At 37.0% G+C, this 27753-nt stretch overlaps 1 protein-coding gene across 10 annotated transcripts in view; it reads right to left on the reverse strand.

Moving 5' to 3' along the window:
• Nucleotides 1–27753, reverse strand: part of LOC113927670 (muscular LMNA interacting protein) — a 239815-nt gene that overhangs the window by 20875 nt on the left and 191187 nt on the right. For 9 of the 10 annotated variants that reach the window (XR_003521705.2, XM_027603681.2, XM_027603686.2 and 6 more), the window contains one exon: nt 26481–26609. The exons of the other annotated variant lie outside the window; for it this stretch is intronic. Coding sequence is in view for 8 of the 9 variants with exons in the window: in XM_027603681.2 (XP_027459482.1) it covers nt 26481–26609 (129 nt within the window). In the remaining variant the exon portion in view is untranslated. The remainder of the gene's footprint in view (nt 1–26480; nt 26610–27753) is intronic. 10 annotated transcript variants of the gene reach the window in all.

Below are 27753 nucleotides of genomic sequence, written 5' to 3' on the forward strand. Positions count from 1 at the left end.
CATGCCTATAATATTAAAAATTTAATTTATTTATTGAATTTCTGTAGATTCAGAGTCATTTTTCTGAGTAGCCATGCAATGATACTACCAGTTAAGATATTCTCAATAATGGAAACAATATAAACTTTACAAATAGACTGAATTTGAAAATAAATAAGGAGGAGAACAAAAGGAGAAAAACAAAGTGAGAAAAGCCAACATTTATAGGGTGATCTCTCCAAAAGCCTTAAGGATGTATGCTCATGACCTAGGGACAGGCTAAAATCAGTTTATGGTGGAAACCTTCCTACCTATTGATCATGGGTATCCTCTCTTCTGTCTTCCTAGCTCATTCACACAGTACCTCACCACCAGGAAACTTCATCAGAGGTTCCAGAGTCCATTGCCAACCCCCAATACTACATGATGTGAAAACAAAAGACAATAGAGCTCAAATCTCCCAGTGAGTTCACTGTCTATTACATTTAGGTGTTCCCCCCTCCCCATTCCCTAAACTGTGTATTTCTCATTCATCATACATATGGCTAAAAAGGTCCCCTCACTATTCTAAAAGATGTCTTGCCCTTGGCTTATGATAAGCGGAGTGACCCTTTACCTAGAAAACACAAATAATGGATGGAATTGGACTGAAAATATCTCCATTGTGCTCACTTCCCTCTCACTTTGTCATTGCAGACAAGTTATATTTCCTCTTTATTCTTAATCTATAATCTCAAGAGCAGCTGCTTGCAAAAGAGGCTCATAAAAACCCATCAGTAAATACTCTGTTGACATACTGTAAAGATAAGATACATTTCAAGTTAAATGTTTCAGCTTCCCTAGCACAAACATAATTCTAATATAAAGGATTGGTATATTCTAAAATCTCATTTTATGAAAAAGGCACTTTAATTTCTTAAAAAGTAAATCTTAAGAAAGTACATGTTGGCAGCTTCGGTACTTTTTCAAAGAGAAATGACTTTTAATAATCGAAGTAGTGTACTGGAAAAAAAATGTACTTTCTGATTCAATAAGTCCATGAATACTGGATATATAAACACTCAGCCCAATTGTAAATGTTACAAGCACATGGGAATAATTTTAATTAAGAACTCAACCTAACATTTTATGACTTTTTTTTAATTAAGGGGGAAAAAAACAAAAAACCTTTGACCTAAGATAGTATATATACCATTTAATACTTGTGTTTCCCTTTACTTGAAAAAGTTTTATATGAGAAATCACCAATTATAATCAAGTACTTTTTAATGTCAGTCTAGTTTTTCTTTGTTAATTTATTTTTCATAATGAAGTTTCTTTTCTTGCTAAATTACAGAATTTAAAAGACAAAAGAGGAAACATTTGCTACCAATGGGAAAGTTTCAAAGAGGTAAAAACTTTTTTTAAGATTTTATTTATTTAGGAGAGAGAGAGAGAGTGCACAAGTTGGCAGAGGGGCAGAGGGAAAGGGAGAAACAGACACCGGGCTGAGCAGGGAGCCTAAGCCAATGATGGGGGGGGGGGGACTTGACCCCAGGAACACAGGGCTGGATCCCAGGACCCTGGGATCATGACCTGAGCCAAAGGCAGATGCTCAACAGACTGAGCCACCCAGGGGCCCCAAGGAGGTAAAAACTTTTAAGATCATCCAGTCCAGTGAAGTTACAAGTTTAGGAGTTTTAAGTGAGTCTCAGGAATCTGGCATTTTTCTAAAGCTCCCCATGTAATTCTCATGAAACGAGCCCAGTTTGGGTCCTAAAGTAAAAGTTTTATTTTTATTTTTTTTAAGATTTTATTTATTTATTTGAGAGAGAGAGAGAGAGAGCACATGAGAGGGGGGAGGGTCAGAGGGAGAAGCCGACTCCCCGCTGAGCAGGGAGCCCGATGCGGAACTCGATCCAGGGACTCCAGGATCATGACCCGAGCCGAAGACAGTCGCTTAACCAACTGAGCCACCCAGGCGCCCCTAAAGTAAAAGTTTTAGAACCAAGTGCAATAATATCCTATTATTTCAGAGGAAAAATAAATCCACGGAAAAAGAGTGAAGTGTGTGTTAACAAAATCATTTCTGTAAATGAAATTATATGTACACAAAATAATAATGCAGCATTTGGAAGAAAATACTCAAACAGATGAAAAAAATAGTATAGTTGACTATGGGGAGAAAGGAAAGGGGAGTGAGAAGTCAGAGGTAAAGCAAATACATATGTGAATAAATTTGAAAGCATGAAAGGAATAGGTTGTAATAAAAGGAACAAAGCCGTTGCAGATGGGATTAGGTTCCCCTAGTTATATCAATGGACTGCTTCTTCACTCCAGCACCAAAATTCTACAAATAGATAGCATGTTGAAAAATATATAAAACTGGGTACTTAAGTTAGAACATGAAAGTTTCACTTGATCTTGGTAAAAAGCCTATGATAGAGATTCTACTTTTTTTAACATTTTTTTTAACTTTTAATTTTTAATTTTTTAATTTCCTTAAGTAATTACCGCACCCAAGCGAGGCTTGAACTCAGGACCTGGAGATCAACGGTTTCATGCTCCACTCACTGAGCCAGCCAGGCACACCTAAAGATTCGATTTTTATTGCTATTTTGTAAATAAGGAAACTAAAGCAAGAGTTTGGATTACTTTTCTAAACATGGACATAAAAGAAGTTATTCAACAAAATTAATTCAGCAATAGAGGCTGTGGATGAACTTTTGTTGCATTTCACTACGGGTAAAGCAACTATAAGTCTACTTCACTGATCAAACTGGACACTTTAATAATGACAAGGGGCACAGAAATAACTGAAAGCATATATTAAAAATATGTATTAACAAATGGTTTGTTAACATTGGTAGATCTATAAAATATTTCTTTTCACAAAACTATTTTTAAAAGTAAAAATTTTTCCCCCAAAACAGTGGAAAAACACATATGGATACACTTTTACAAAAATGTCCAGGACAGATCAGAACTCAGGTCGTCTTACACAGGGAATATACGTTTTCCTCTCTCCATGAAAGTCCTACTAAAGTCTTGCGCTGACCTCCAGTCCTCCTGATCACAGCCTGGGATCTGCAAATGGGAGTGATCAGGGCTAGAGGGGAGGTGGGAGATAAATAATTAACTCTCTCCTGCTCATGGGTGAAAGCTATTTTATCTCTTGGATGAGACAAGAGCAGACTAGAAATACAAGAACATGGTAAATGGCTGCAAAGAAGGCACAAGGATAATGCATTTTAGAAACCAAAAGTGAAATAGAAATGGCTGCACCATCACAAACAAGGCCTCCGAAGAATGTAGTTTTTTGAAAACTGAAAGAGAAGATGTCCTCAGAATGGCTGTCAATGTTCTCCTGGGGATTCAAAGCTGTCTCTCTGTCTATAAAGATGCTATTCTTATGCATACAACCTCGCAAGCTTTCACTATAAATAGAGCCTTCTGAGTAGGAAATCCCAGCCTCACTCTTGCCAGCACATCAGAAGTCAGCCCCGTCTGTGAAGGCTTACTTCTCCCTCCTCTTGGCCCTATTCATAGGCCTGGCATGGGTTTTCTTGTTTGTTGCTGGTGCAAATCGGGCGGAATAGAAACTCAGGGGAGACAACAGTAGAGAGAACATCCTGTCCACCTGGCCTGTGGTTGTGCTAAATACAAGGTAGAAAATGTAGCTGGGATAAGAAAAGAGGAAAAAGTACAGAAAGCTGAGTGCTTCAGTGGGAAAATGAAAGTAAGCCAGAAGAACTGGAATTTGGGTTTGACTCAAAAAGACAGCTGTGCCTCAGAGATGATGGGAGTAGGAGACAGAAGAAATGAGGCAGAGGATGCAGAAAAGAAAAAAAGGTTATGAAGGGCAATCAACTTTCACTTCTGCACGTTACATGCAGGTTAGTCTCCTTACCTATGGCCAGTAAGTTGTTGAGACTCCTGTGGCAACATCTGAGTGGTGCTTAGGAAAAGGAATCTTTCCAAATGAACTGAATCCTCAAAAACAGAGGGTGTATCCACTAGTCTTTGACTTAGAAACTGACAGGTATGTTGTGCATGGCACTTTATTAACTTTGAAGATAAACATTTCTATATGAATTACAAAATGGGGGGAATTGGTAAAATTGATGTGGGAAACAAAGGCAAAAGAAAAATTATTTAGTTTCCTTACTACTTAGAGCCCATTGCCGAGTCCTTGAAACAGGCAGAGTGACATTCCTCTAGGAACTCAGCTGCCTCCATGTTAATGCTGTGCTAAGGGCAAAAGACAATCCTAGCCTGACCCCCAGAATCCTGAGAATCTACTTTAACATGTAAAAATTCCACTGGAAACTTCCTTTATCTCTACCCCACCCAAGATACATGTTGGCAATCATCCCCCAAGCATATGGCCCACTGATATACATCTGAAGGGTCTCATGACTAAAGTTTTATTAGACGGTAATAAACGACATTTTCCTAACAATAGCTAGCCCCCTCAAGGTCCTGGAAACCTTGCTTCCAAAAGTCCTTAGAGACTTACACTATCTCTAACCCCGTCCTGATTTGAAAGTATATAATGTACCACTCCTCATGACCCCAATGCAGTTCTTTCTGCTCATGGGTCCTGTCTTGGTGATTTAAGAAAACCACCTTTTTGCACCAAAGACATCTCAAGAATTCTTTCTGGGCCATCAGCTTCAAACCCTAACATCTTTCTTACATCAAAATGACTCTGGATGAGACACGATTTTAAGATCGTAACCCCCCTACACACACACACCTACACCCAGACCTGTAATTCCTCTGTACCCTTTATTGTTTCAGGCATTATACATGGCCCAGGGCATAACGTGTCCAAAATAAAGAAAATTCTCCTGCGTTCTGCTAGCCCAAGTTTTGATTTGCAGGATCCTGTACCTCAAATTTAGATCATAAATATAAAAGTTGTGAATATATATGATACAAATTACTGTCCTGCCTAGGTCATCTCAGGCCTTGACATTTTACTACCAGCCTGTGAATTTCACAAGGCTTCTCTTTGCCCGAGGGCTCTTTCTGGGGATGAATGTTCCTCTCCCCCACGCACAGCCCTCAAATAAAGACTAGCAGGATTCCCAGCCGCCCACCTCAAATTGCCTAACTCTGACTTGCCCGCATTGGCTCCTAGAATTCCCCAGTAAACTCAAGCTCTAATTTCCCACCTGGTGACTTGCCCTTTATTAGACATCTTCTCCAGTTCCCTACTTCCTTCACTGGTGTTTCCTGGAACCACCTCCCAAATTAACTACTTGTATATGAATCTTCTTCTCAGTGAAACCAAAACAAAGGTACAATTGATTCTCTTTATTTACAGTAGTTATGTTCTATAAAGTCACTGCAAACATGGAGTTAGCAAGTCCCGAACCATTGCTCCAAGATGAAATATAAGATTAAGTTCCTGCGAGTCCCATTACTTTTTCATCAATTAATCACAGTCTTGTTAGATGTGTCTTTCTGTTTAAAGACACCTTATTTAATATATATCATTGGTTCATTAACTTTGAAGCTACCGGCCAACAGCCCTGTAACTCACGCCAAAAGGAAGCTTACCAGACATGTATATTTTCTCTGTGAGGCACATTGTAGCCCTCTTGTGTTTAGAGCACCAGACAGAACTTCAGCACTATGCCTGAGAGGCCATTTTGAATAGTGAAACCCCCAAGATAAAACACAAATACGCAAAACATGTGGTACTCGATGGACCATGACAAGAATGATTGCTTACAGCATGAGAGTTCAAACAAGAAGGCAGAGCATCACCTTGTTCACCTCAGCTGGGAACATGTGCACAGGCCAATCACATTTTTCTGTTTCTCACACGTCCACAAATGACCACAAAAGGGCAGTGAGTATTGATTTCAGGGTTACAAATACATTTTAGTGGGCAGGCAAATTCATAAGGATGGACTCCTAGAGTTTTCTACAAATAGGGGGGGCAGGAAAAGAAGCACGGTGAAGGATATGTAGAGGATCTAAGTTGATGGTTCCAAGAGGGTCTCACAAAAATTGATCTGCTCCCAGCGTGGAGGTAACTGTGTTTTCCCATATAGGCTTGAGGGGCTCAGAAGTAGCTAACCTAGAGTCAGTCACGGCATGCTATGCAGAGGAAGAAAGAAGGATGCAGCAGTGTATTATATGACTGATGGTCATATACCAGATAGGACTCAGGATACCCCGGTGGATACCAGCGCCCACATACGGCAAAGAAAGATCAGATGCCTACTGCCTGCCCCTCCCCACCCCACCTATGCTGCTCTGCTGAAGCATTCCACGAGCTCACTGGAAACTGCATGCAACCCCAGAGGAAAGGGAGATTCTCAACTGACTGAAATTGTATTCAATGTGCTGATGAATCCATAAATTGACTCTATTTCATTTCTACTTACTTAAAATGGAAATAATCTTAAATATTCAAGCATTTGGGGCTCCTAGTGAATAACCTGGGTCATTTTAGGATTTGGTCATCATGAACACATATTTATTGCTATGCTTACAATGTGAAAAACATCATATTAAGCACGTCACACCCTAGATGGACCCTAGGATAATCACGACAAACACATACAAGATGACCTGTAATATGCATGAGATACCTCGGCACAGGAGAAAAACATCACTTTGAACGTTGATGAGTGGGACAACTTCACAGCGGAGCAGGGTTAATTTGACTGGGTCATAAAGGATGAGAATGGTTTGCTTTGCATAAGGAAGGTGAAAAGAAGGAGGGCATTTTATATGAGGAGAATGCATGAGCAAGTTAAACAGTAAGAAATTCCCCAGGTATGCCTGGAGGAAAATAAGTCATTTGATTCAAGTAAAGTAGAATAATAATAAAGAATAGTGAGAGATAACAACATGACAGGCATAACAAAGGAAGAATCCATTCAATTTGAGGAATCACTAGCTATGAGGCCAAAAAAGAAAAAGCATAACTGGTGAACCAAGTTTGAGTTTGAGGACTGAGAACTGTGGTATTAACGACAGAAGTAGGAAAGCCAGAACAGAACTAGTTTGAGGCAAAATGAATGATGAGTTTGAGGTGACAATATGACATCCTGGGGGAACTGACAAGTGAGCAGCTAAAGATATAAAACTAGATCTCAGAGGAGAAACAGAATTGGAAATGTGGATTTGAGAATTATCAGTACTAAGGTACTCACAAAAGTCTGTGAGTGGGTGAGTATCTGACGGGAGGCCATTAGAGAGAAGAGGAATAAGTGTCCAGAAAGAAAACAAAGAAGGAGCAGTCAGGGAGTCGGAATGTACGGATGGTCCCAAGAGCAGGGTGAGGAGGGAGATTCAAGAGTGCGTGATCAACGGCGTCAGTTGTCGCAAGGGATAAAAGAGAGGACTGAGGAAATTCAGCTGAGTTTGCTGACAAGCAGTTTACCTCGAGAGAGCAATCTCAATAGAGTGGTTGAGGCAAAAAGACAGAATGCTCTCAAGCATGGGTTAAAAGCATGAGTTTATAGAGGGAGAATGGAGATAATGGCTATTGATCACTTTGAGAGAGAAAAGTCTTGAAATTACTAGTCTTGCAGCACTATCAAGGAAAAGGATGGAGCCGAGTTCATTCCGTCATTTTTTTTTTCTTTTTGAGGTTTCTGCAAAGAGGAGGGGTCCAACACAGAAAGGACAAATGATTCAAAAGAATGCTGGGCATGGCACTCCAGAAAGACTTATTAATAATAAGATCTAACTCTTATATGGTTCCTGTAATGTTCCAGGCACTATCCTACCTGCTTTTTACATATTACTACATCCTAATCTCATAATACTCTATCTAGTAGGGTGGGTACTATTGTCATCCTCCTTTGACAGGTGAATAAATGGAGGTACGCAGAGCCTAAATGACTTACCCAACATCACCATCTGGAAGGAGTGGGGTCAAGAAATAAACTTAGACTGACTGTCTAGAGACATCATGCTTTTAACCATAGGGCTATCTTACTTTGAAGGATTAAAGAAAGAAGTAACAGTAATAACTCCCTTCATGAGCCCTGGAGAAAAAAAGGATCTCCTGATTTATGACAAGATGGGAAGGAAAATACCTGAGCATCATCACGTATGATATGACATCATATGATAGAGCTCTATCTTGCAAGTAAGAGAAGAGGGTAGGGATTAAGGTAAAGATATAAGACACACAGAGTCTGATGAAGATTAAGAAGAGACGAACACACACTACAGATTCAACAGAAGAATAATAAAACATGTTAAACACCTTCTATAGCCCCGGTTAATGAGGGACCATCAAAGATAGTTAAGTTCAGTGTGGCTCTCTAGGGGGAATTATAGGAAGATTTGAATTTGGAGATGAGCCTAATAGGTAAAGCTATAAACCATGTCTGGCAATGACATTAGGGTATTGGAGAGAGGTTAATTCCGATGGCAGATTATGTTTTATAATTTCAGACAAGAAGCTATTTCAAATAAAAAAAGACAAGTCTTGAAACCCGATATGCTACTGGCCTTATATTTATAACACAAGGTTTGTAGACATAGATATCAAATTGGGTAATCTGTATATTTTAATGGGAGCATTTAAGTACAAGACTATTGAGTGTTCTAAGTCTTCCATTAAGAAATATTGTCTTACATTACTATTATTATTATTTCTGATATGAATGTTTCTTTATTCAGTATCAATAAATCTGACTCTGAAAGACAAAATATATTATGAAGATTGTGTAAACTGAAAATAGTTGTCCAACCTCAAATCACTTTTATATATTGTTCCTCACGACCTGACCAAGTACAGATTAAAATATGGATGAAATACTAACTCTATCCTTGAACCTCTGTGAATGCTGAATGGTTCTAGAAAGTACCACCAAAATATCAAAACATAAGCTACTTAATGTAATTGATATTTATAAAACACAATTATAATCCTCTCATAGATGACAATTTATAAGAATACAGTTATGTTATTCTCAGAATCAATAACTTTATTTGATAGCTAAATGGATTTCATATATGTTGGCAAGGATTAAATCAGGAAGAATTTCAAATAACATAAAATCATTTAAAATGTTATACTTTCCCTGAAATGCTTCTTTTTTCTAAACCAAGAGTAAGAAACAAAAGTCATAAGACTGTCATCCTGAACTTTGCCCAAAAACATTCTGTTTACAGAAAATGGATATTTTAAAGGTTTAATTCAGGTTGATCGGTCATGATAGATGCTATTAAATATGAAAAATAAAATATTCTTCATATAATAATGTTCATTTTTTAGACAACTGTCTTTAGACTGAGTTTATGAGCATTTCCTCAAAAAAACATTTCAGGGCCCGAGGGATATTGTACCACCACATTCTGGAACATTTTGATTCTGGCCTTTACCGGTTTCCAAGTACAGAGGTGTATTCCATTAGATATAGAGAATTGGCCAAATAAATGTTTTTAAACTAGATTGTGAATTAAAAAAAATTAATTGCAGGTTGAGTTTAACTAATCAATTCCTTTCTGAAATTTTCAGAATCTGAGAGTCTGTAATAGCCAGGATGACCTTATGATAATGCTCAGAAGAACAAAGGGCACTTGTAAGCCTTATGTGGTATTATTAACTGCTTGCTTCTAATAGAACATTTATGATTGCATTCCAAAGCCAACTTCACTTTTTTCATTTAAAAATATATATTTAATATATAAATATATGTAATTTATATAAATATTAAAATATTTAAGTAATTACATATAAATTATATCATAAATATAAAAATATAATAAAATATTAATATATTAAAATATTTAATATATAAGATATATATAAAATATATATTATATATGTTTTCTTTAGGGTAATTAACACCTCATTTTACATATCCCATCACTATTATGAGGCAAATAGACACATTTTAAAATAAAATGTTAATAGCATAAGGTATAAACTTGTTGGATCACTATGTTGTGCACCTGAAGCTAATGTAACATTGTGCCAATACTAAAATAAAAAATAAAATAAAATAAAATGAGATGTTAATATTATTTTACAGATATCTGTAGAAATTCTAAGGATTTCTTTGCTCATTGACTGCAACAGTAAGTGCCTCCTCATTAAGGTGCTATAATTTAGAGAAGATTTTAAAGAACGTTGAACTGAGACTCCAAGATAAATTAATAATGCTATCTTGTAAGGTTTCAGAAAATTTCTTGGGATTTCCACCTTGGGGTTAGAACATTAAACAATGAGGAATGCAAATCAGGAAATGACTTTGAAAGCAAAAATGAATATTGAATAACTTCTCAAGGTTAATTACTATCTTTTTGTAAGGTCATGGGCTTTAACACAAATATTTAATATTCTTAATATATATGTTTCCTCTATGCTCAAGTTTTAAGCATAAAGAAGTTTCCCAGCAAAGAATAATTCCCACCTCAGCAGGGAATTCTCACCTTATTACATGTGTTGCTGCTAAAAAGGGTATGAGAATTCCCCTGTTCATCACTCAGTGAGAAGGAGGACAAATGACTGAAGGGTCCTGGGGTAAGACAGTCAGCATGTGAGAGGGTCTGTGGAGGCGGCAGGGACTGAGCAGGAGGAGAGAGTCTAGGCTAATATAAAGGATGGAGAGAAACAGGCTTGGGAGGAACTGTCACATCCTGGGGAGAAGAAAGGCATAAAGAGCATGTTAGTGGATGAAAGTCAAGCTCACTTGGAACTAAGTCTAAATATGATAGACATTATGTCAGAATCTCTTACTAGTAAGAAGGAAACCTCTGCTCGTACTTGGGCCCCTCGCAAGACACCTGCTTTCATGGTGTACTGTTTGTCTCTTTCAATAATTCCTGTCAGTCTCCCTCCTCCAGCCTCTTCTGCAGAATGAAACAAGCACCTGCAGGGTCTCCTGAAGGGTGTCAAGGTTGTTATTTTTGAAAGTATCGAGAGGAGAAATGTTTGAGGAAGGCGAGCGCTCATCCCAAAGGTGATAGGATGAGATTAGAAAGGTCTTCGTTGAAGAGGACAGTGACAGTGAAAATTAATTTTAGAGTGCGTGTGATTCAGTGTGGAAGAAATGGGGGATACAGGGGAGGCTGTTGTAGAGGATGTCAATGTGCAAGCAATGGGGCCAAAGCGTTGGCTTAATTCTTGGCACCGTAAGTTGTCAAGTTGGGCTGAGTATGCGCAAGGGATCAGGGAGAGGTGAGTCTGGAGAGAATGCACGCGGTCTTCACTTCCAGGCAGTGTGCAGCTCTGGAGAGAAACTGGAGAGAGCTCACAGATGAGTTGCAGTGTAGAGAGGGGAGGGAATGAGGCCTTCCCTAGGGTGGGTCTTTAACCTGGAAAGTGGATGAATGCCAAAGACTTTGAGGAAGTAGGACCCCCAGGATGAGGCCAGGAATGGGGGTAAGAAAGCCACAACAATGGGAAGTCTGGAGCCTACAAAAAAAAGTTGCAAAAAGGTGCTGTATATGTATATATCTATGAAAGACGGGGCCACTTTTTTTGCAGATATATCACCTCTTATATTTCTCTAATTTTTAACACAAGGAAATAAATCGATAGTGATTATCCTACAATAAAACCCTTCAGGACATGAATCTTCTAAAATGAAACCTGCTTTATTCAGCTCTGTGGCCTCAGAGTCAAGTACGATGCATAATATGGTAGATGCTTAATGCATTAATGACTGAAATTTCAGAGGAATATAATATTTTTTGTGAGTTCAATACTGTATTCTATCATTTTTCGGCTCTGTAAGCAATGAATTAATATATTTGGTTTTGTGTGAAATGGAAATTTAGCACAAAATAATACACATTCCTCAAAATTATATTTAGCAAGCAAGTAAATTCAACTTTAAAACTGACACTTAATATTTTTAATGTAAATTTAATTCATTTTGCCAATACCACGTATTTTACAACCACTGATTGGCTTTCTAAAGTGTACGTTGAATGTGTTCGCTATATCAGTAGTTGTTTTTCTTTTCTTTTTTTTTTTTTAAGCATTAGATTCAAAACTTACTTTAAAAAAACTCAGAAAATTTGAGCAGGTTAGAAAATTATAATTCTAGATCTTTTAAGTTTGTAGAAATGAGAGATTATAAGCCTCTGTACTTTGAAATGGTAACTAATTAGTTTCTTGTTTGTGCTGCGTTTAGTTTACATATCAAACAAATACAAATAATTTTACACATACACACGACAAGCACACATTATTATAAAAAAAAGATAACATCCTATTTGCAACATTCGGCATCTTATTTGTTTGTGTTCCCCCCCCCCACCCCCCACTTAACAACAGCTTTGGCATATTTCTATGTCAGTACAGGAAAGCTTTGGATTTCCTACCAAGACACATTACTGAGTTATCACACAGATGTAACAGTCATCCAGTTAACTCTCCTGGAAGCTCCAGGTATATCACCGAAAATATCAAATACTTAGTGGTATGATAAATTTACCTCCTCTTTGCCAGTTTTCATACTTTTAATTCCTTTCTTTTGTCTAATTCCATTGGTCCCTACCACTAACATTAAATAATGGTCACATTAGTGTGCACCTTGAAGGGAACACTTTTAGTATTCGCCCGTTAAAGATAGCTTTTAGATTGAAATATATTCTAATTTTGTTTTATTTCTCAATGATTTCATTATTTTATCAACAACTCATTACATTTCTTAATCAGTGTGGAAAGTGGTTAATCTGAAAACCGAGTAGCAAACACAAAGACTAGCCGTGTGAGAAAAAGGCAGCATTGCAATTGACAGTTGACAGTGCTTAGGAAAAGATGAGAGGAATAGGTGAGCAGAACAGTCCCTGGTTAATGTTCTGGCTTCAGCTTTTCTGGGAGGGTTCAAGAACCCATTGTGAGTATGTCAGAAGCCAAGAATGCAGTGATCCAGGGGCAACAGAGGGTTCCCCGGATGGGGGAATCCGGCAGGGCTAAGGCCTAACCAATCAGACAGAAAATGTTTCATATTTCTACACTCTCTGTAGCCAAACTCCGTATCTCAGGAGCTGATCAAGCCTGGACGCTACTCTAGGATCAGATGGCTATTCCAGGCAGCTAGGCAAGGAGGGGAGAGCAGAATCGTATCAGCACTTGGACAGGCCATAGAGAGCTAAGAATTCTGGCCAGGATCACTTTGGTTGATAACATGGTACAAAGGTGAAAGAATTCTTGGTGGTGACAGCCTTAACATATATGTCACCTGAAGCACCTGTTCTGATCTGTGCTAGTTGTCTTCTATGCTTCGTCTAAGTTGTTAGGCTAGGATTCTCTTTACCATCACCTTGGAAATTTTCTTTGCCTGTCTTTTATGTTTGATCTCCTATTTCCACTATGCCATGTCTTACTTGGTTCCCTCTCATATTTACCGGTCCCTAAAGGGGTTTCCTGGGGGGTGGGGGGAAATGGAGTATTAGGAGAAAATTTTTGACCTTTGCATGTTGACAATTTTGTTTTGCCCTTACATTTAATTTTTCCAGTTTTCTTTTGTCAATTCTTACAAATTCATTTCCCTTGCTTTCCTTATGCACAGGATATTTTGTTGTTCTTAAATTTTCCAAGTCAAATATTTAATTCATTTGTTTCTATTCTCATATTTATCCATTAACCATATTTAGAGTAATGAGTTTCCTTCCAGGGACTATTTTGACTGTATTTCCTAAGTTCTAATAGACAATAGTTCCATTACTTTTTTTTTCTTCCAGGTAGAAATTTTATTTTGAATTTCCTCTTTAATAAAAAATCTGTTGAAAAGCACAATTCTCAATATACAGGTGGCAAGGAAAGCCAAATAGTCATAATGCATCTGGAAGTTTGTCACTTTTTAAAATACTTTGTCAGAAGATAACCTGAGAACCTCCAAATGATTCAAAAGATATTCTTGGTTCTTCTCTTTCTCATTATTATAAAGATACACACACACACATCTTTCTTTATGTTTCTATTACTATATATAGGAATCTTGACGATATATAAATGTAATCTATATAACAGGCCCTCTCTATAGACAGTGTGTGTGCACGCGCATCTACATCTTGTCATCAGAGTTTATCTATGGATACTAATGTAACTTCAACCTCACACCCACAATTATTTTATATATCCTACTGCTGATTATACCTTTACAATTTTCTCATAGAACTGTAATTTTATTATAAAGAAGTGACTTAAAGAATACATTTTCTCTGACTTATTTCGCTTTTAAGTCCCCAAAATTTCACTTGTATATTTCATGTGTAGAACACAAATTCCATACACTGAGACTACTTTAAATCTGTATTTTGATCTAACTGCATAATAAAACTGCAGTATAGTATAATTTGCTCACTACTTCCGGGGTGCCTGGGTGGCTCAGTCATTAAGCGTCCGCCTTCGGCTCAGGTCATGATCCTAAGGTCCTGGGATCGAGCCCCGCATCGGGCTCCCTGCTCCACGGGGAGCCTGCTCCTCCCTCTCCCACTCCCCCTGCTTGTGTTCCCTTTCTTGCTGTGTCTCTCTCTGTCAAGTAAATAAAAAAAAAATCTTTAAAAAAAAATTTGCTCACCACTTCCCGTTTTAAATATTCAGAGATGTTTTTAATGCACTTTGTAACGGTACTTGATACAAAGGAATGAAATTCAGTCATCATTCTATTATTTTTTTTTAATTTTTTAAAGATTTTATCTGTTTATTTGGCAGAGAGAGACACAGTGAGAGAGGGAACACGAGCAGGGGGAGTGTGAGAGGGAGAAGCAGGCTTCCCGCTGCGCAGGGAGCCCGATGCGGGGCTCCATCCCAGGACCCTGGGATCACGACCTGAGCCGACAGCAGACGCTTAATGACTGAGCCACCCAGGCGCCCCCATTCTATTATTTTCTATGTATTACTTTACAATGCTTTCTGCCGCAGTAAGAACATATATGTTTCTAATTAAATTGGGTTTTTAATTTTTCCTTTATGAATATTCCTCAAAAAAGACATTGATCATTGACTTCAGCAAACTGTTAAACATTATAATAGTGAGTACCTCATGTCTTTAAACCTTACGGAAGTTGCCCAGCATCACCAGGTCCTGGATGCCTACTTTGTAAATATCTTATGATGCCATAATACAAATATTAGTTAAAACTCAAGGCAAAACTATAAATATAGGGCTAGGTATATTAATATGAATAATGAATTAACACGATGGCTGTTAACAAACTTTTACTAGATATAGGTATGACATCATCACTGCCATTTCTTGTTATTTATTCCTATATTAGGAGTGGTATAGTCAATCCAGATTATTTTGCAGGAGATTTTTTTAAAACAAAAATCACTTGTTCATTTTATGTGGATTATTTTAATTAAAAATAGTTAATGGGATAAATTATATGTCAGACTAGGCACATGAACTTTGATCAAGGATAAAAGGCTTAAGGAATAGCCAGCTGAGGGCTCTCTGTTCACTGCACCAAACTGGAGAGCTGACACGTTCCCAGGAAATCTCACTTAAAATATATATGAGTTGTGACTGTCTAGCACTCAGACTTACAAGGACACCGATGTAAATCCATATAAGTCAGCCAAGCTTAAAATATTTCTTATCATTTTAAGTCAGGAGGTGGCCAACTTTTCCTGTGAGGGTCCCCTTAGGATATATAGTAGGTTTTACAAACCAGATGTTCTGTCGCAATTACCATGGTAGCATGAAAACAGCCTCAGATGATACCTAATGAATAGGTATGGTTGAGTGCCAATAAAATATTATTTATAGGAACAGGCAGTGGACCAGATCTGGCCCACAGGTAATAGTGTGTGAACCCTACTTTAGATTAAAAAAAAAAAAACCACATTAATAAAATCTTTATCATGCCTGACCTGCACCCCACCACCACCCCAGTGAATTATCTTGAGGTAGGCAGATACTGCTTTGGAGATCACATTGTAAATGATTCCTGGAAATGAACATCATCAAATGAACATACCCTGCTTCCGCATCCAATAGATGAATCTTCTAATGTTCTAGTTTTTGAGGGAAGGACAGGGATCATAAAATTGTCTCATACATGTTTCTATCAGTGAGATATGTTACCACAGTTGTTTCTAAATAAAATGCTTTAAACTGCTTTTCACTTACTTGAGAATTGTCTTTTTTAATATAAAAATACTTAGGACAAATTTTTCAAAATAAAATAAGCTTCACTTAGGAGCTTGATTTTTAAAACGGAATTATTTTAGTTGATTATAATATCATATCCTGAAAAACTTAAAGAGCACAAGAATTTATGAAGCAAATAATACCTTTGTTCATCAGAGAAAATTTGGCAGCCAATATGCACTGAATAAATTATTTTAGCTCTGTTTATTAAGAGAGCTGGAGACACTGCAGAATTAAGGATTGACAGAGACATCAGAAAATTAATGCTATAGCCATATCGGCTGCATTCTCCACCAGACAAAAAGCCTACTTTCTGCTCAGCCATCAAGTCGAACTATTTAACTTCAAAGGCTGTTTTCACTGCAACACCAAAGGGCATTTTAAGGCACTATGGGCTCTTTTCATTAAAGCCTGCACATCTAAGATTCTTTTATTCCATCCTGGCATTTTAAAGTTACCCCCTTTCCCGTGGTTTAGAAATAAAGGGTGAAAATCCACTTTCTCTTCCCTCCTGCTGTCCCCACTTCAACACCACGTAGAGATTTGTGCCTCTGGAAACTCAGAGCATCACCAGGTGAAATCACTGGAGCCTTTAACCCCATGCTCCCTTCTTCCACCTCTTTGGTAGAACAACACTTACTTTCAAACGCAGCACTGATTTGCAGCTTCCTTTCCTGCCTGGAGCTTACAACAATCTAAAATCAGAATGATAGCATTTGTGCTACAGTTTCAAGTTGAAAACAAAGCCTTGTTCATGAAGTCTGTAACAATTTAAAATCAGAATGATAGCATTTGTGCTACAGGTTCAGGTTGAAAACAACGCCCTGTTCATGAAGTCAAGAACAGTTACAAGGTATTTCATACCCAGTGACTCCTCCAGCCAAAGGCATATCATTTTACAGATACCTTCACAGAAACCCCAAATTACCAAGAAGAGATGGTAATCATCTACATTCCACCAAGATCAAGCCAAGATAAAGTAGGTCTCTTAATTTTGAACATATGGCATAACTTCTTGTTTATCAGCGCTAATTCTGGAGAATCCATATGCATTTTAAAAAACAGACATACTTAAAGCCACACTTACCTATTTCAAATCCTTCTTCGAACCAAAAAATGCAAACATGTGAAGTATGAAAAGAGATAGCATATGCTTAGCTTTTTCAAATCCCCTTCACCCCAAAAGGCTTTTAAATGATTCAAATACAATTTGCAAGATAGGCTTTGGAATAGTTACAGCTTAGTGTTTGTGGTTGTCTAACAGCAAACCTCACAGAGCCGATGCCACTGGGAAGATACTGTGATGGCAACGTGCTCAAGGGAGAAGAAAGAGAAAATATGTCATAATCAATCACAGTGGGCACTAGAGGGTTAAAATGCTGTTTTGTTTTTCTATACACATAGTTTAATTCTTGTCTTAGGTTGCCACCAGATATGTATTTGGTAGGGGGGAGCAAATTGTATTGAAGAAATCAAAAAGCAACATAGAAAAGAGACTTCTGTGATTTCTCATAACAGTGGGGAGGAGAACATATGTGGTGACCCTTTAGCAAGGGGTCAAGCCTTTTCTTCCAAAATTATTGTGATTTTAAAGGAAATGATAACAATAAACATTTCAAATGTGTGTTCCATTTCAAGCGTCCAAAGCCCTTTTGCAGTGACTGTTTTGTGTAATCACGAATATGGGTACTATTAGAAATGGGATGGGTAGCCCCATTTTTTTTCTAGGGTGAAATTGAAGTTCAGAGTTCCTAGGTTCACACAGAATCTATGTTCCTTCTATTGCATTCTATCATAAGGTTTCTCTCCTTTGCAGGAAGCAGAAGAATCAAAGACTCCAGTAACCAGCAGTCACAGTAAGTCCCTTAAAGGATCAGAGGACCAGAGAACTGGGTCATTGTGTGTGTAGCCTGAGTGTGTAGTGGACAGTTTCACATGTGGAACTACAGAAGTTTACAGAGAAGGTGAAGATTAACAGAAAGAGACCAAGGTCCAAAATATGTAGAATCCACTAGAACCTAAGCTTTATGAGGGCAGGAATACTGTTTGCTCGATTTCCAGTAGAGTCACCCATATATGTTCCAGAGCCTGGCACAAACGTTAAAGGATTGAATGCTGGGAGTAGAGAGAAAGGAGTGAGCATGGAGGGAAGCAGCAACACCATCCATCCTGAACATCAGGAAACCACAGAACTGCAGGGACCACATGCCAGGGAATTGGGACTATTTGTTATGATTTTGACCTACACAGTAGATTATAAGACTTTCCATCTCTCCAAACATTATGACCTGAGCCACACTTGCTCCTTTTCTTCCTTTTTTTGAATCATCTAAGGATGAGGAATATCATCCAATAATATTTAAATATTTAATAACATTTATTATTATATTCCAATAGTATTTAAAAACATAAACACAGAATTTCAGGGTAAGAGGGCACCATCAGAAGTATTTTGTACAATGCCCTCATTTTGCAGAAATGTAATAAGGCCCAGGATCAGGAATGACTTCATCCAACAGCATGCATTTTTCGTACAGACTGCCTAATGTTCAAAAATTTCTCTTTAAAAAAAATTATTTTTTAGTTGATTCTCCTGAAACCTAACAATTGGGGAAATACAAGAATGAGGGCAAAATGTATAGGAAGATGGGGAAGCCATAACTTTGCTGAATTACCTAGTGCCAATGAAAATGCATGCCCTTTAACAAACAAGGGTATGGCTAGAGGCTACACGGTATGTGGGAAATCCCATAAATCGGGGCTTATTTACCTCCTTTGTACAAATCAAATAGGGAAAAGTTCTTAGTTAAGGCACAAAAAGAAGATACCTCGTCACTGTCGGTTGAACTAAAATGTCTTGGCAGGGGTTGCATTGAGCTTCATTAGTCATAGTGTTCTTGGAGCTGGAAGCGAGCCAAGAAATGGTCTAGTCCAGGACCTCTCAACTCCAGCACTACTGACATTTCAGGCTGGATAATTCTGCATTGTGTGAGACTGTCCTGTACATTGTAGGATGTTGAGTAGCATTCCTGGCCTCTCCCACTAGAAGCCGGTGGCATCCCCAGTTATGACAACCAGTAATGTTTGCGCCAACTTCACCCCAGTTGAGAACCACTGGACTAGCCCGATTCTCTCACTTCATGGATGAGGTTCACGATTCACAAACGCACAGGGTAGAGCTGGTTAATCACACTTTCGTGACTATGATCCAGACTTGAGGGCTCTTTCCGCAAAACCAAGCCACTCTAGTTTTCCTGTGGTTCAATTATACCTCAGAATGAATGAGTTTATCAGATCCTGCCTGGATAAGGGTTCTAAAATTGGGAGGTGAGCTAGCCTGACCTTACAATATCCTGCAAAAGGCCAGTCCTTCCACCAAATGCAATTCAGGAGAGCCTAACATTTCCTGGAAATGGCTTAGCCAAAGATTGAAAAAAAAAAAAAAAAAAACCCTATTTTTCTGAACTTACCCAATGGCATAAATATCATACAAGCTTGCTTTATTTGAACAGGTAAAATATGTTAAGCCTCTCAACTCTACCAGATAAAGTGACAATCCAGTCCCTGGTGAGTTGTGTATTTCCATGCCAAATGCAATTTTCTATTTTCAAGGAAAAGCAAAGGTAAAAAAAAAAAAAAGAAAGAAAGAAAAAAACTAAACACCTAAAGGTCCATAAGACAAATTGGGATATTTGGATGGTCTGGTTGCAAGAGATTAAATTTCTCTTAGGATGTCTGTATTTGGAGATTAGAACATTAGTTTGAAAAAGTCTAAAAACCTGCCAGCTCTCCTAAGGAATCACCAATTTTGAATTTACAAATTTACAGATCTTCCATTCCATGCAGCCTTCGAAATAAAGAGAACTACATTTGTGCACTTGTGTACAATGTATTCCATACATTTTATTTTTCCCATATATTTACTGTAATGACCTGCTTCGCCAGCTTGAGTTGAGTTTTCCATGTGCTGGGCTTCTCAGGCTGTCTTTGGCTCTTTAATGGAATTCAAAAACCAGTTTATTTACCAGCTTTATCTCTCTGCTTCATTCTCTCCTATGCATTCTTTTGGTTGCTCCTATCATGTGGATTTGTTGTTTTCTTTGCCTAAATTACCTTTTTTTAAATCTTAGATCACAGAAAAGAGGTTTCCAACTCTCTCCACATAACTCATCTTCAGCTTTATCTTGCTGTGACCTTTACATTTGCCAACAAAGTCTGTCTAATCTCACCCACACTTTAAGTAACAATCGGGGCACCTGGGTGGCTCAGTCCTTCAGCGTCTGCCTTCAGCTCAGGTTATGATCCCAGCGCCCTTGGATCGAACCCCATTTTGAGCCCCCTGCATCGAGCCCCACATCGGGCTCCCTGCTCCGCGGGAAGCCTGCTTCTCCCTCTCCCACTCCCCCTGCTTGTGTTCCCTTTCTCGCTGTCTCTCTCTGTCAAATAAATAAATAAAATATTAAAAAAAAAAAAACAAAATAAGTAACAATCTCCCCAATGCTTAGAGAGTACTGTTTGAAACACACCAATCAGCATTTATATTCAAATAGTACATCCAACTTTCACTGTGTCTTCCTCTATGCATTCTACCTCGATTCCCCTTCTCATGGGTCAAAGAAAATTATTCGGTAGAGAAGAGAAAAATCACAAGCCTCTCACTCTGATTGCATTTCCTAAGGATCTTTATTGCTAAATAACAAAATTCAATCAAGTAAATTTTAAAGATTTAGTCGGCTTTGTTAAACGATTCATGAACGGGACAGCACCCCATCAGCATGTAGAAGAGCACTCTGGGGAGTTAAGACAAAATGGAAGGTTTTGTAGAAGGGTGGGGCAAGAACATTATTAGCAAAACAAAGGGATTATTCCAAGGGAGGTGGCTTTCCGAAAGCCAGGTGTCTTATCATGCAGATTATTACCTCCTCTTTGGTGAGTGGAGAAGACCCAGGAGGCATTCATTGGCACAGATAGAAAAACTCTTGACTGACAAGGAAAGACTGCCTTTCCAGGGGAGGTAGAAACTGCAAATCAATTATGTATTAAGCACAGGTTTGAGAACTCTAAATGATACCATTTGGGGCCCACAGTTTTTGGTTTTTTAAACATTATTAATAACCATAAGTCATTTTAAGGTAGTTGTAGAATTGAAACTGTTTAAGGAGGGAGGAAGGAGAGTATTGTAGTCGGTGTCCTGGGAGAGGAGCGCTAGTTTTACCAGAACTGTCTTACACGCCATAAGACAAACCATGCCAGAGGCAAGTGATTGGTACCATCTACAGTTCTATGTACAGGCTGACCTTGACTCAGAGTTCAAAGGAAAAGTTTGGGATAGAGACTTCTGTGAAGTAAAACATAAGAATGTATATTTTTCCTTGCCAACAAATAAAACTTTCTAATCGCTAAATAACAGTTACTCTGGGTATTACTTAAAATATTTTTACACAGCTACCTTCTCTCTTTTGACAGTCTATTGTTTAATACTTCTCAGAAGAAACTAATATACAGTATTTAATTTTAACAAGACCGTATCTTAAAACTGGAGCATATTTACATGAGAGCTTCTAAATATGGCAGTGCCATTCCTCTTAAATAGAGATAGATAGGGACATCATGAGCTAACAAAACATTGAAGAACACATTTGCATAAAACGTTCAGATTGTCATTGTTTCCCCATAGATTAGGGTACAGGAAGATACCGCATATCTACCAATATTTGTTAAGCAACTAATGCTTCAGAGCTTGGCTAATTATTAGAATTCAGTTGCTTAACTAATTATTAGAATTATTAGAATAATTCTATCTATTACGATCCAAGTGGCAATGGGTCTTCTTCGTATGTTTGTTTGCTTGTTTTAAAGCAAGCAAGAATCTCTTAAATACTTCAACCCTATGTAAGGCAAGGAAAAGGGGACAAGAAACTAAGTTTCCCATAGCTTGAAGACAACTGCCACAGAAAATTAAAACCCTGTACTGTAGTTCCAGTTCCAATCTTTCAACCTCAATAATTATACAAGGTCAAGGGAAAGCTTAAGCCAAAAAATAAAAAATAAAAAGAGAGGGAGAGATGAAATCTTAAGTTTGAAAGGTGATCTTATTTGATTATATTCTAGAGAAAAAGCAAATATTGTCTCTACAGGACAATTTCAAAAAAGGAAAAAAGAAAAAAACAGTTTATTATGTTGATGATCAACTATTACATGTGGTATAGTACCTGTTTATGATCAATTGTCTATTACATTTAGAGGGAGGAAAGGAGGGAGGGAGGGAGGGAAGGAAATAAGAAAGGAAGGGGGAAAGTAGGGAGGAAGACCAAAGGAAAAAAGAAAAAAAAACTCACAAAGATTTCTTTACGCAAATAAACAAAAATAACCTGGCAAAACATAAGAAATGTAACACAAGGCATTTCAGTTCTCTCCCCTTAAAACAATTCAGGAAAACCACTTACTCCCTTCTAGACCTAAAAAGGTTAAACATTTTAAGCTGAAAAATATTTCTTAACAAAAGTTTAGCAATGATAAAAGATAATTTTATGACAAAAGAGAATGAACCGACTTGATTGAGAAACAACTGTTGAAAAAGTAGCAATTTATGGCAAAGCCAGAAGTCATTCAGAATAAAAGGCAGTATTGTCAGCTTCACCTTTGACAAAGGTGAGTACTTGCTCTAGAATAGGAACATGTGCATGACACAAGGAAGTGAAGATGAGCGTTGCAGTAGAAATCTAACTTGATGAATAATTAGATAGAAATCTGAAAGTCACCCATGTAATCATCAGAGTTGAATGTCAAACAGAAAGTTTGGCAGGGAAGTCAGATATCTCAGAAAAATCAGAGGAAAAGAAAAACTGAAAATACTACAAAAAAAGAAAATTCCCCATAGTTATCATTTTATGTTCTCTGTGGTGTGGAGGAAATTCACTAAATGGTCATTGTCACACAAAACATGTTCCTTTGCCTACTGAAGCAAATTTAGAAGGAAAATAAATTCAAGAGGCATACGTGCTAGGAAGTGTTATTTCACACTAAAAAAAATTTTTTCCAGGAAAATCAGATGAAATAACAATATTTCCTCTTAAATTCTGTCCAAATCCTTTCTTTTTATACATTTCTCTAAGGCTTTCAGAAGAAAATGACATATTTAATATTATGGGTTCAATTACTAATTTATAAAGAGAGAGAATGTTTTATGTAACATTTTATATAACTGAGGTTAGCAATTGCTTTTTTGATTAAACTGAGGATCTTGAGTGAAGAAATCACCTTTATCTAATTAGATATACTAACTGACCAGAAAACAATCAATGTATTTTGCCAACTCACAAGTAGTCAGACAAACTAAAAATCAGTGGGCTCTTTTAAGTATCTTCATTCTCATCAGTGAATTGATTTTCTAAGCCTCAGTGTCTTCTGAATGCCCATTTGTCCAATCAATTCTGTTAATTACTTTCCAACTCTGATCTTCATCATCAATAGGGGATGCTTCAAAGTATATCACCATACTTTTAAATCCAAATGTGGAGTGTGAGGATATTTTGCAATAAGTCAACAGGACCACAAATTGATACAATAATGGATTTAAAGGTAATTTCAAAAAAGCATAAGCTTCATTCTGAAGAGTCTCTGTTACAAAATCCATCTAATATAGATGGATGCTTCCTGGCCTATGCCATTTTGATGTAAAAGCTGTTGATTAATAAGTCTCAATTACCTGATTATGCATTTAGTTTCAAACTTTGCTTTAGTACTCAGAGACTGTCTCCAGGCAAATTTTCAGTTCATTATCAGTTCACAAGGCTGCCTGCTTGTATCTTAAGCTACAGTAAATACATTTCCGTCTGTTCTCAACATCTTCAGTGTCTGACATTTTGTAACAGAGAGTTTTGAAATCATATTTTATGGCAGTGAAACTGTTAGGGGAAATGTATTGACTTAACAATCCCATCCAACATCTCCTGTCATGTGGAACTGTCCCCAATACAAGGCAGATTAGTGAATGTGAGCTGCTTCAATTTGGCCCAAATATCTGGCTAAAGAATTTTCCATTACATGGGTGGGTGAGATCAGCTGAGTTTGGAACCATTCAATTTATTCTGTGGCAGCAGCAAAGGAGACTACAATAGTGACTGGTGAACTTGAGTACGCTCTCTTCTATTCAAGTTCTGATGAAGTAGCAACACTGAGATTATAAACTGTTATTACTCAATTTATATTTTAAATAGATCTAAGCAACTACCCTGGCGAGGTGTCTTTGATGTCTTTCTCCCTGGCAGATTCTGGACACCCTGAGATGGTAGTTAGAACTCAACATAAAGAGACTAGTTAATAGTACATGTAGTTGTCCCGTGAGCAGTGACCCCAAGTTTCTATTATATTGTCCCTCTCATGCAAGGTTAATGAGGAAGACCAGGGAACGTTTGGAATTCACTTTTAAGTAGTATGCTCTACTTCTTTCAATTCTGACAGTCTGCAGACTCCTTTTACTTCCCATGTTCCACATAAAAGGTGAGATATAAACAAGAATAAATTGATTGAAAAAACAATATAAGTACAATTGTGTCTATGGCACCTCCATATTTGCAAAAGAGTTCAAATTTTCCACAAATTATCTGGAAATTCATAGGTTTATGTTGAACATAAATAGAGCTTTAAACTTGCTGTTAGTCAGGAAAAGCAGGGAAAAGAAATGGCAGCTCCTTTTAATGACAAGAATTTCCTAAACTTGAAAATGGAATTTATCATTTCCGAGGACAGTTAATTGTGATAAATCTACCTTCATATTCTACAATGAATTTTATTTAAGGTAAAATACATACATTTGAAATTATATTAATATAAAAGAACAAAGTCATTATTTTACAGTATTAGATCATATTTTGAAGAACGTAAGTTACATAGATAGTATGTGAAGTCTATTTTAGCTGTTGGCATTTTTGTCATTTGACTACATTATTTTTATAATTATTTTTATAATGATCCCATACAGTCTAAAATGTCATAGTAAGCCTCTAAAATATTTGTGTCACACAAGCAGTAGAAATTTAAAAAGTGCTTTTTGTTGATGATGAAAATATGCTTTCTGAAGAGGAATTTTCATTTCTATTGCATGTGGAATTAGTGAAGACAGTCCTATAAATGAATACGATTTCTCTATTTAATTTAAATTGAGGATATTTTATCCTATAAAATGAAAATAATTGCCTCTAATTATCATATTCAATGATAGTGCCTTCTAAAATTTTTTAACTTATCAAAATCATATCATCTCCATTTTATAGATAAAAACTATAACAAATCATGAGAAAGTATTTATGATAAACATCTTCAAGGCTACACAGTGACTTCTGACCTAATCAGGGTTAATCTTAGATTTTAAGGAACACAGATTTTTGAATTGGAAGGATCCTTAAAAAGTACCTGATCTGAACACCTCATTTTATAAATGATGAAAATAAAGATGTTATAGAGCTAATATGTGGCAGATAAGATATTCCTTATGATTCACAAATGTAAGTGTAATTTACTGTTTCAAGAATAGTCTTAGTTGTTTTCAAAGTAAAATTTACAAGGAGTATATCACCTTATATTCCTTCATAAGTGTATTTTATTATAGATCACCAAGGGTGGTGATTTTACCTGCCTTGGTTGCATTCAGAAAGGTTTCTGGATTGCTTACATTGTTTATCCATGTAATAGTATTTGAGATATAAAATATATAACCCATACCTATTTGCTGCATCTTAATAGGGCAAAGCAAAGTTTCTCTCTGAAATAATTTATGAACTTTTATATTCCATAAATGTGTATTTTCATGTTTCCCACATAGCTTATAAAGCACCATCAACAACTTCCCATTATACTCCCTCCAACATATAGGATACATAAGGGGAAGATAGTATACCTTTTTTACATATAAAACAAATGACCAACCAAGCCTTAAATATCTTAAGCCCCTATACCCTTTTCCTGCTCAATCTAGGGGTTCGTATCATCTCTACGATGTTACTATGCAGCCATACGATAGATATTTTGCTAAATGTGCTAATATATCAAATCTAAAATATTTCATCTCTTCAAAGTAAAGCAGGAATTTAGAAATAAAAATCAACACCTGTATGACCCATACAACCAATGACTGACTGAATGATATCTTTCTTTATGGAGAGTAGTGTCTTGGTTCCCAAAACATTACCAGCATAAGGTAGAAAAAAAAATTTTTTTTTAATTTGAAATACTTCAAACAAAATATCATCCTGGGAATATACAAATTTCTTTTTATTATGCAAAAACTGGACCTTTTCTTCTTACTAAGGACACTCCAATCAAATAAACATTTTCTTGTACATACTATATTCATAGAGGCATCTCCATATTTTATATAGTTATTTATCAAAGTATCAAAGATTTTCTCTTATTTATGCTCACCTGTTCAGAAAAGAAGTCACTATTATCTTCCAGGTATTTACTGAAAGGGTTGGGCTCATAGACTTCCTCCTCTTTTCTCAGTAATATTTTGGATTTTACAGGTACTGGGCGAATTACTCCAGGCTTAGTCTTCATGAACATTAAATAAATTTTTTAAAAATAAAGAAATAAACACCATTAAAATGAGTGAATATGTGTACTGTTAAGTCATTCAAATGTTCTCACAAGAATTTATAATTTTTTAAATTTTAAAATTATTTTACCAATACATAAAAGCAGCCTAGAAATCAAATGATTTTCACTAATATAACTTTAAAGTTAACTTACAGCAATTAACTCATAAAGATCTACCATCAAGATGTTCAAAATGCAAAAACCTTCCTCATTTATCTAGCCAAATGTGTTCCTATATCCTCACCGGTGCATTCAGTTAATAAATATTCCATTTGACAAATATTTATGGAGAGTGTCGTTAATGGCAGGCAGCTTTCTCATTCTGGGCATGGTAGGAGAGATGAATTTGGCACAATCCACCAAGCCTTTAAGAATTTATTTTTCTGTAAACCAACCCCCATGTCCCAACATCCACAGAGGTAGGCCCCAGAAGCCATGTTCAAACTATGTCTGATGAAACCGGGGATGGCCTTCTGACCTAAGAGGGTAGGGAGGTAGAACCAGATTTTCTCTTCCAAGAATGTGGAATAGTAATTCAGACCGCTCTGCAATTACTTGGGAAGATTGAAATTATAACATGTCAATTTACAGGCTATGGGAAAGCCTCAATCTGCCATAAAAAGCAGATCAGATGAGATCAAGAAAGAGAGCGAAGTGCATGGGGAGCCTACGGAGGAGAGACACTCGGGGGCTTTCCAGAATGGAATTCTAAAACATTCCTTGGGGCCCCGCTGAATTTCTTGTCCCGAGGCCCCCTGAGATTTTCCTTTCCTTTTACACAGGATTTCCTGCTTTTTAAAATTTACAACTTCTGTAACTTGCAACCAAAAGAGTTTTAGCTAATAGACTAGTCATTCAAGACTCATAAACTTGTACCCAATGTCAGCTTGATGAGAAAGAAAGAGAGAGAGAAATCTACTTTGGGGCAATTTCAGAGTGATGTTTCACAAACACCAAAATCTTCTTACACTGTAAAATGTCACAAAATGACTGATAAGTTTACAAAAACATCCCAAACAAGAATTCAATAAAAAGTTGTGACACTTTTCCTGGTTAAGCATTTTGCCGTAATCATTCTTCTCAACCCCATTTCCTTTCA

This window comes from Zalophus californianus, chromosome 7 (assembly GCF_009762305.2).
Source record: "Zalophus californianus isolate mZalCal1 chromosome 7, mZalCal1.pri.v2, whole genome shotgun sequence".
NCBI lineage: Eukaryota > Metazoa > Chordata > Mammalia > Carnivora > Otariidae > Zalophus > Zalophus californianus.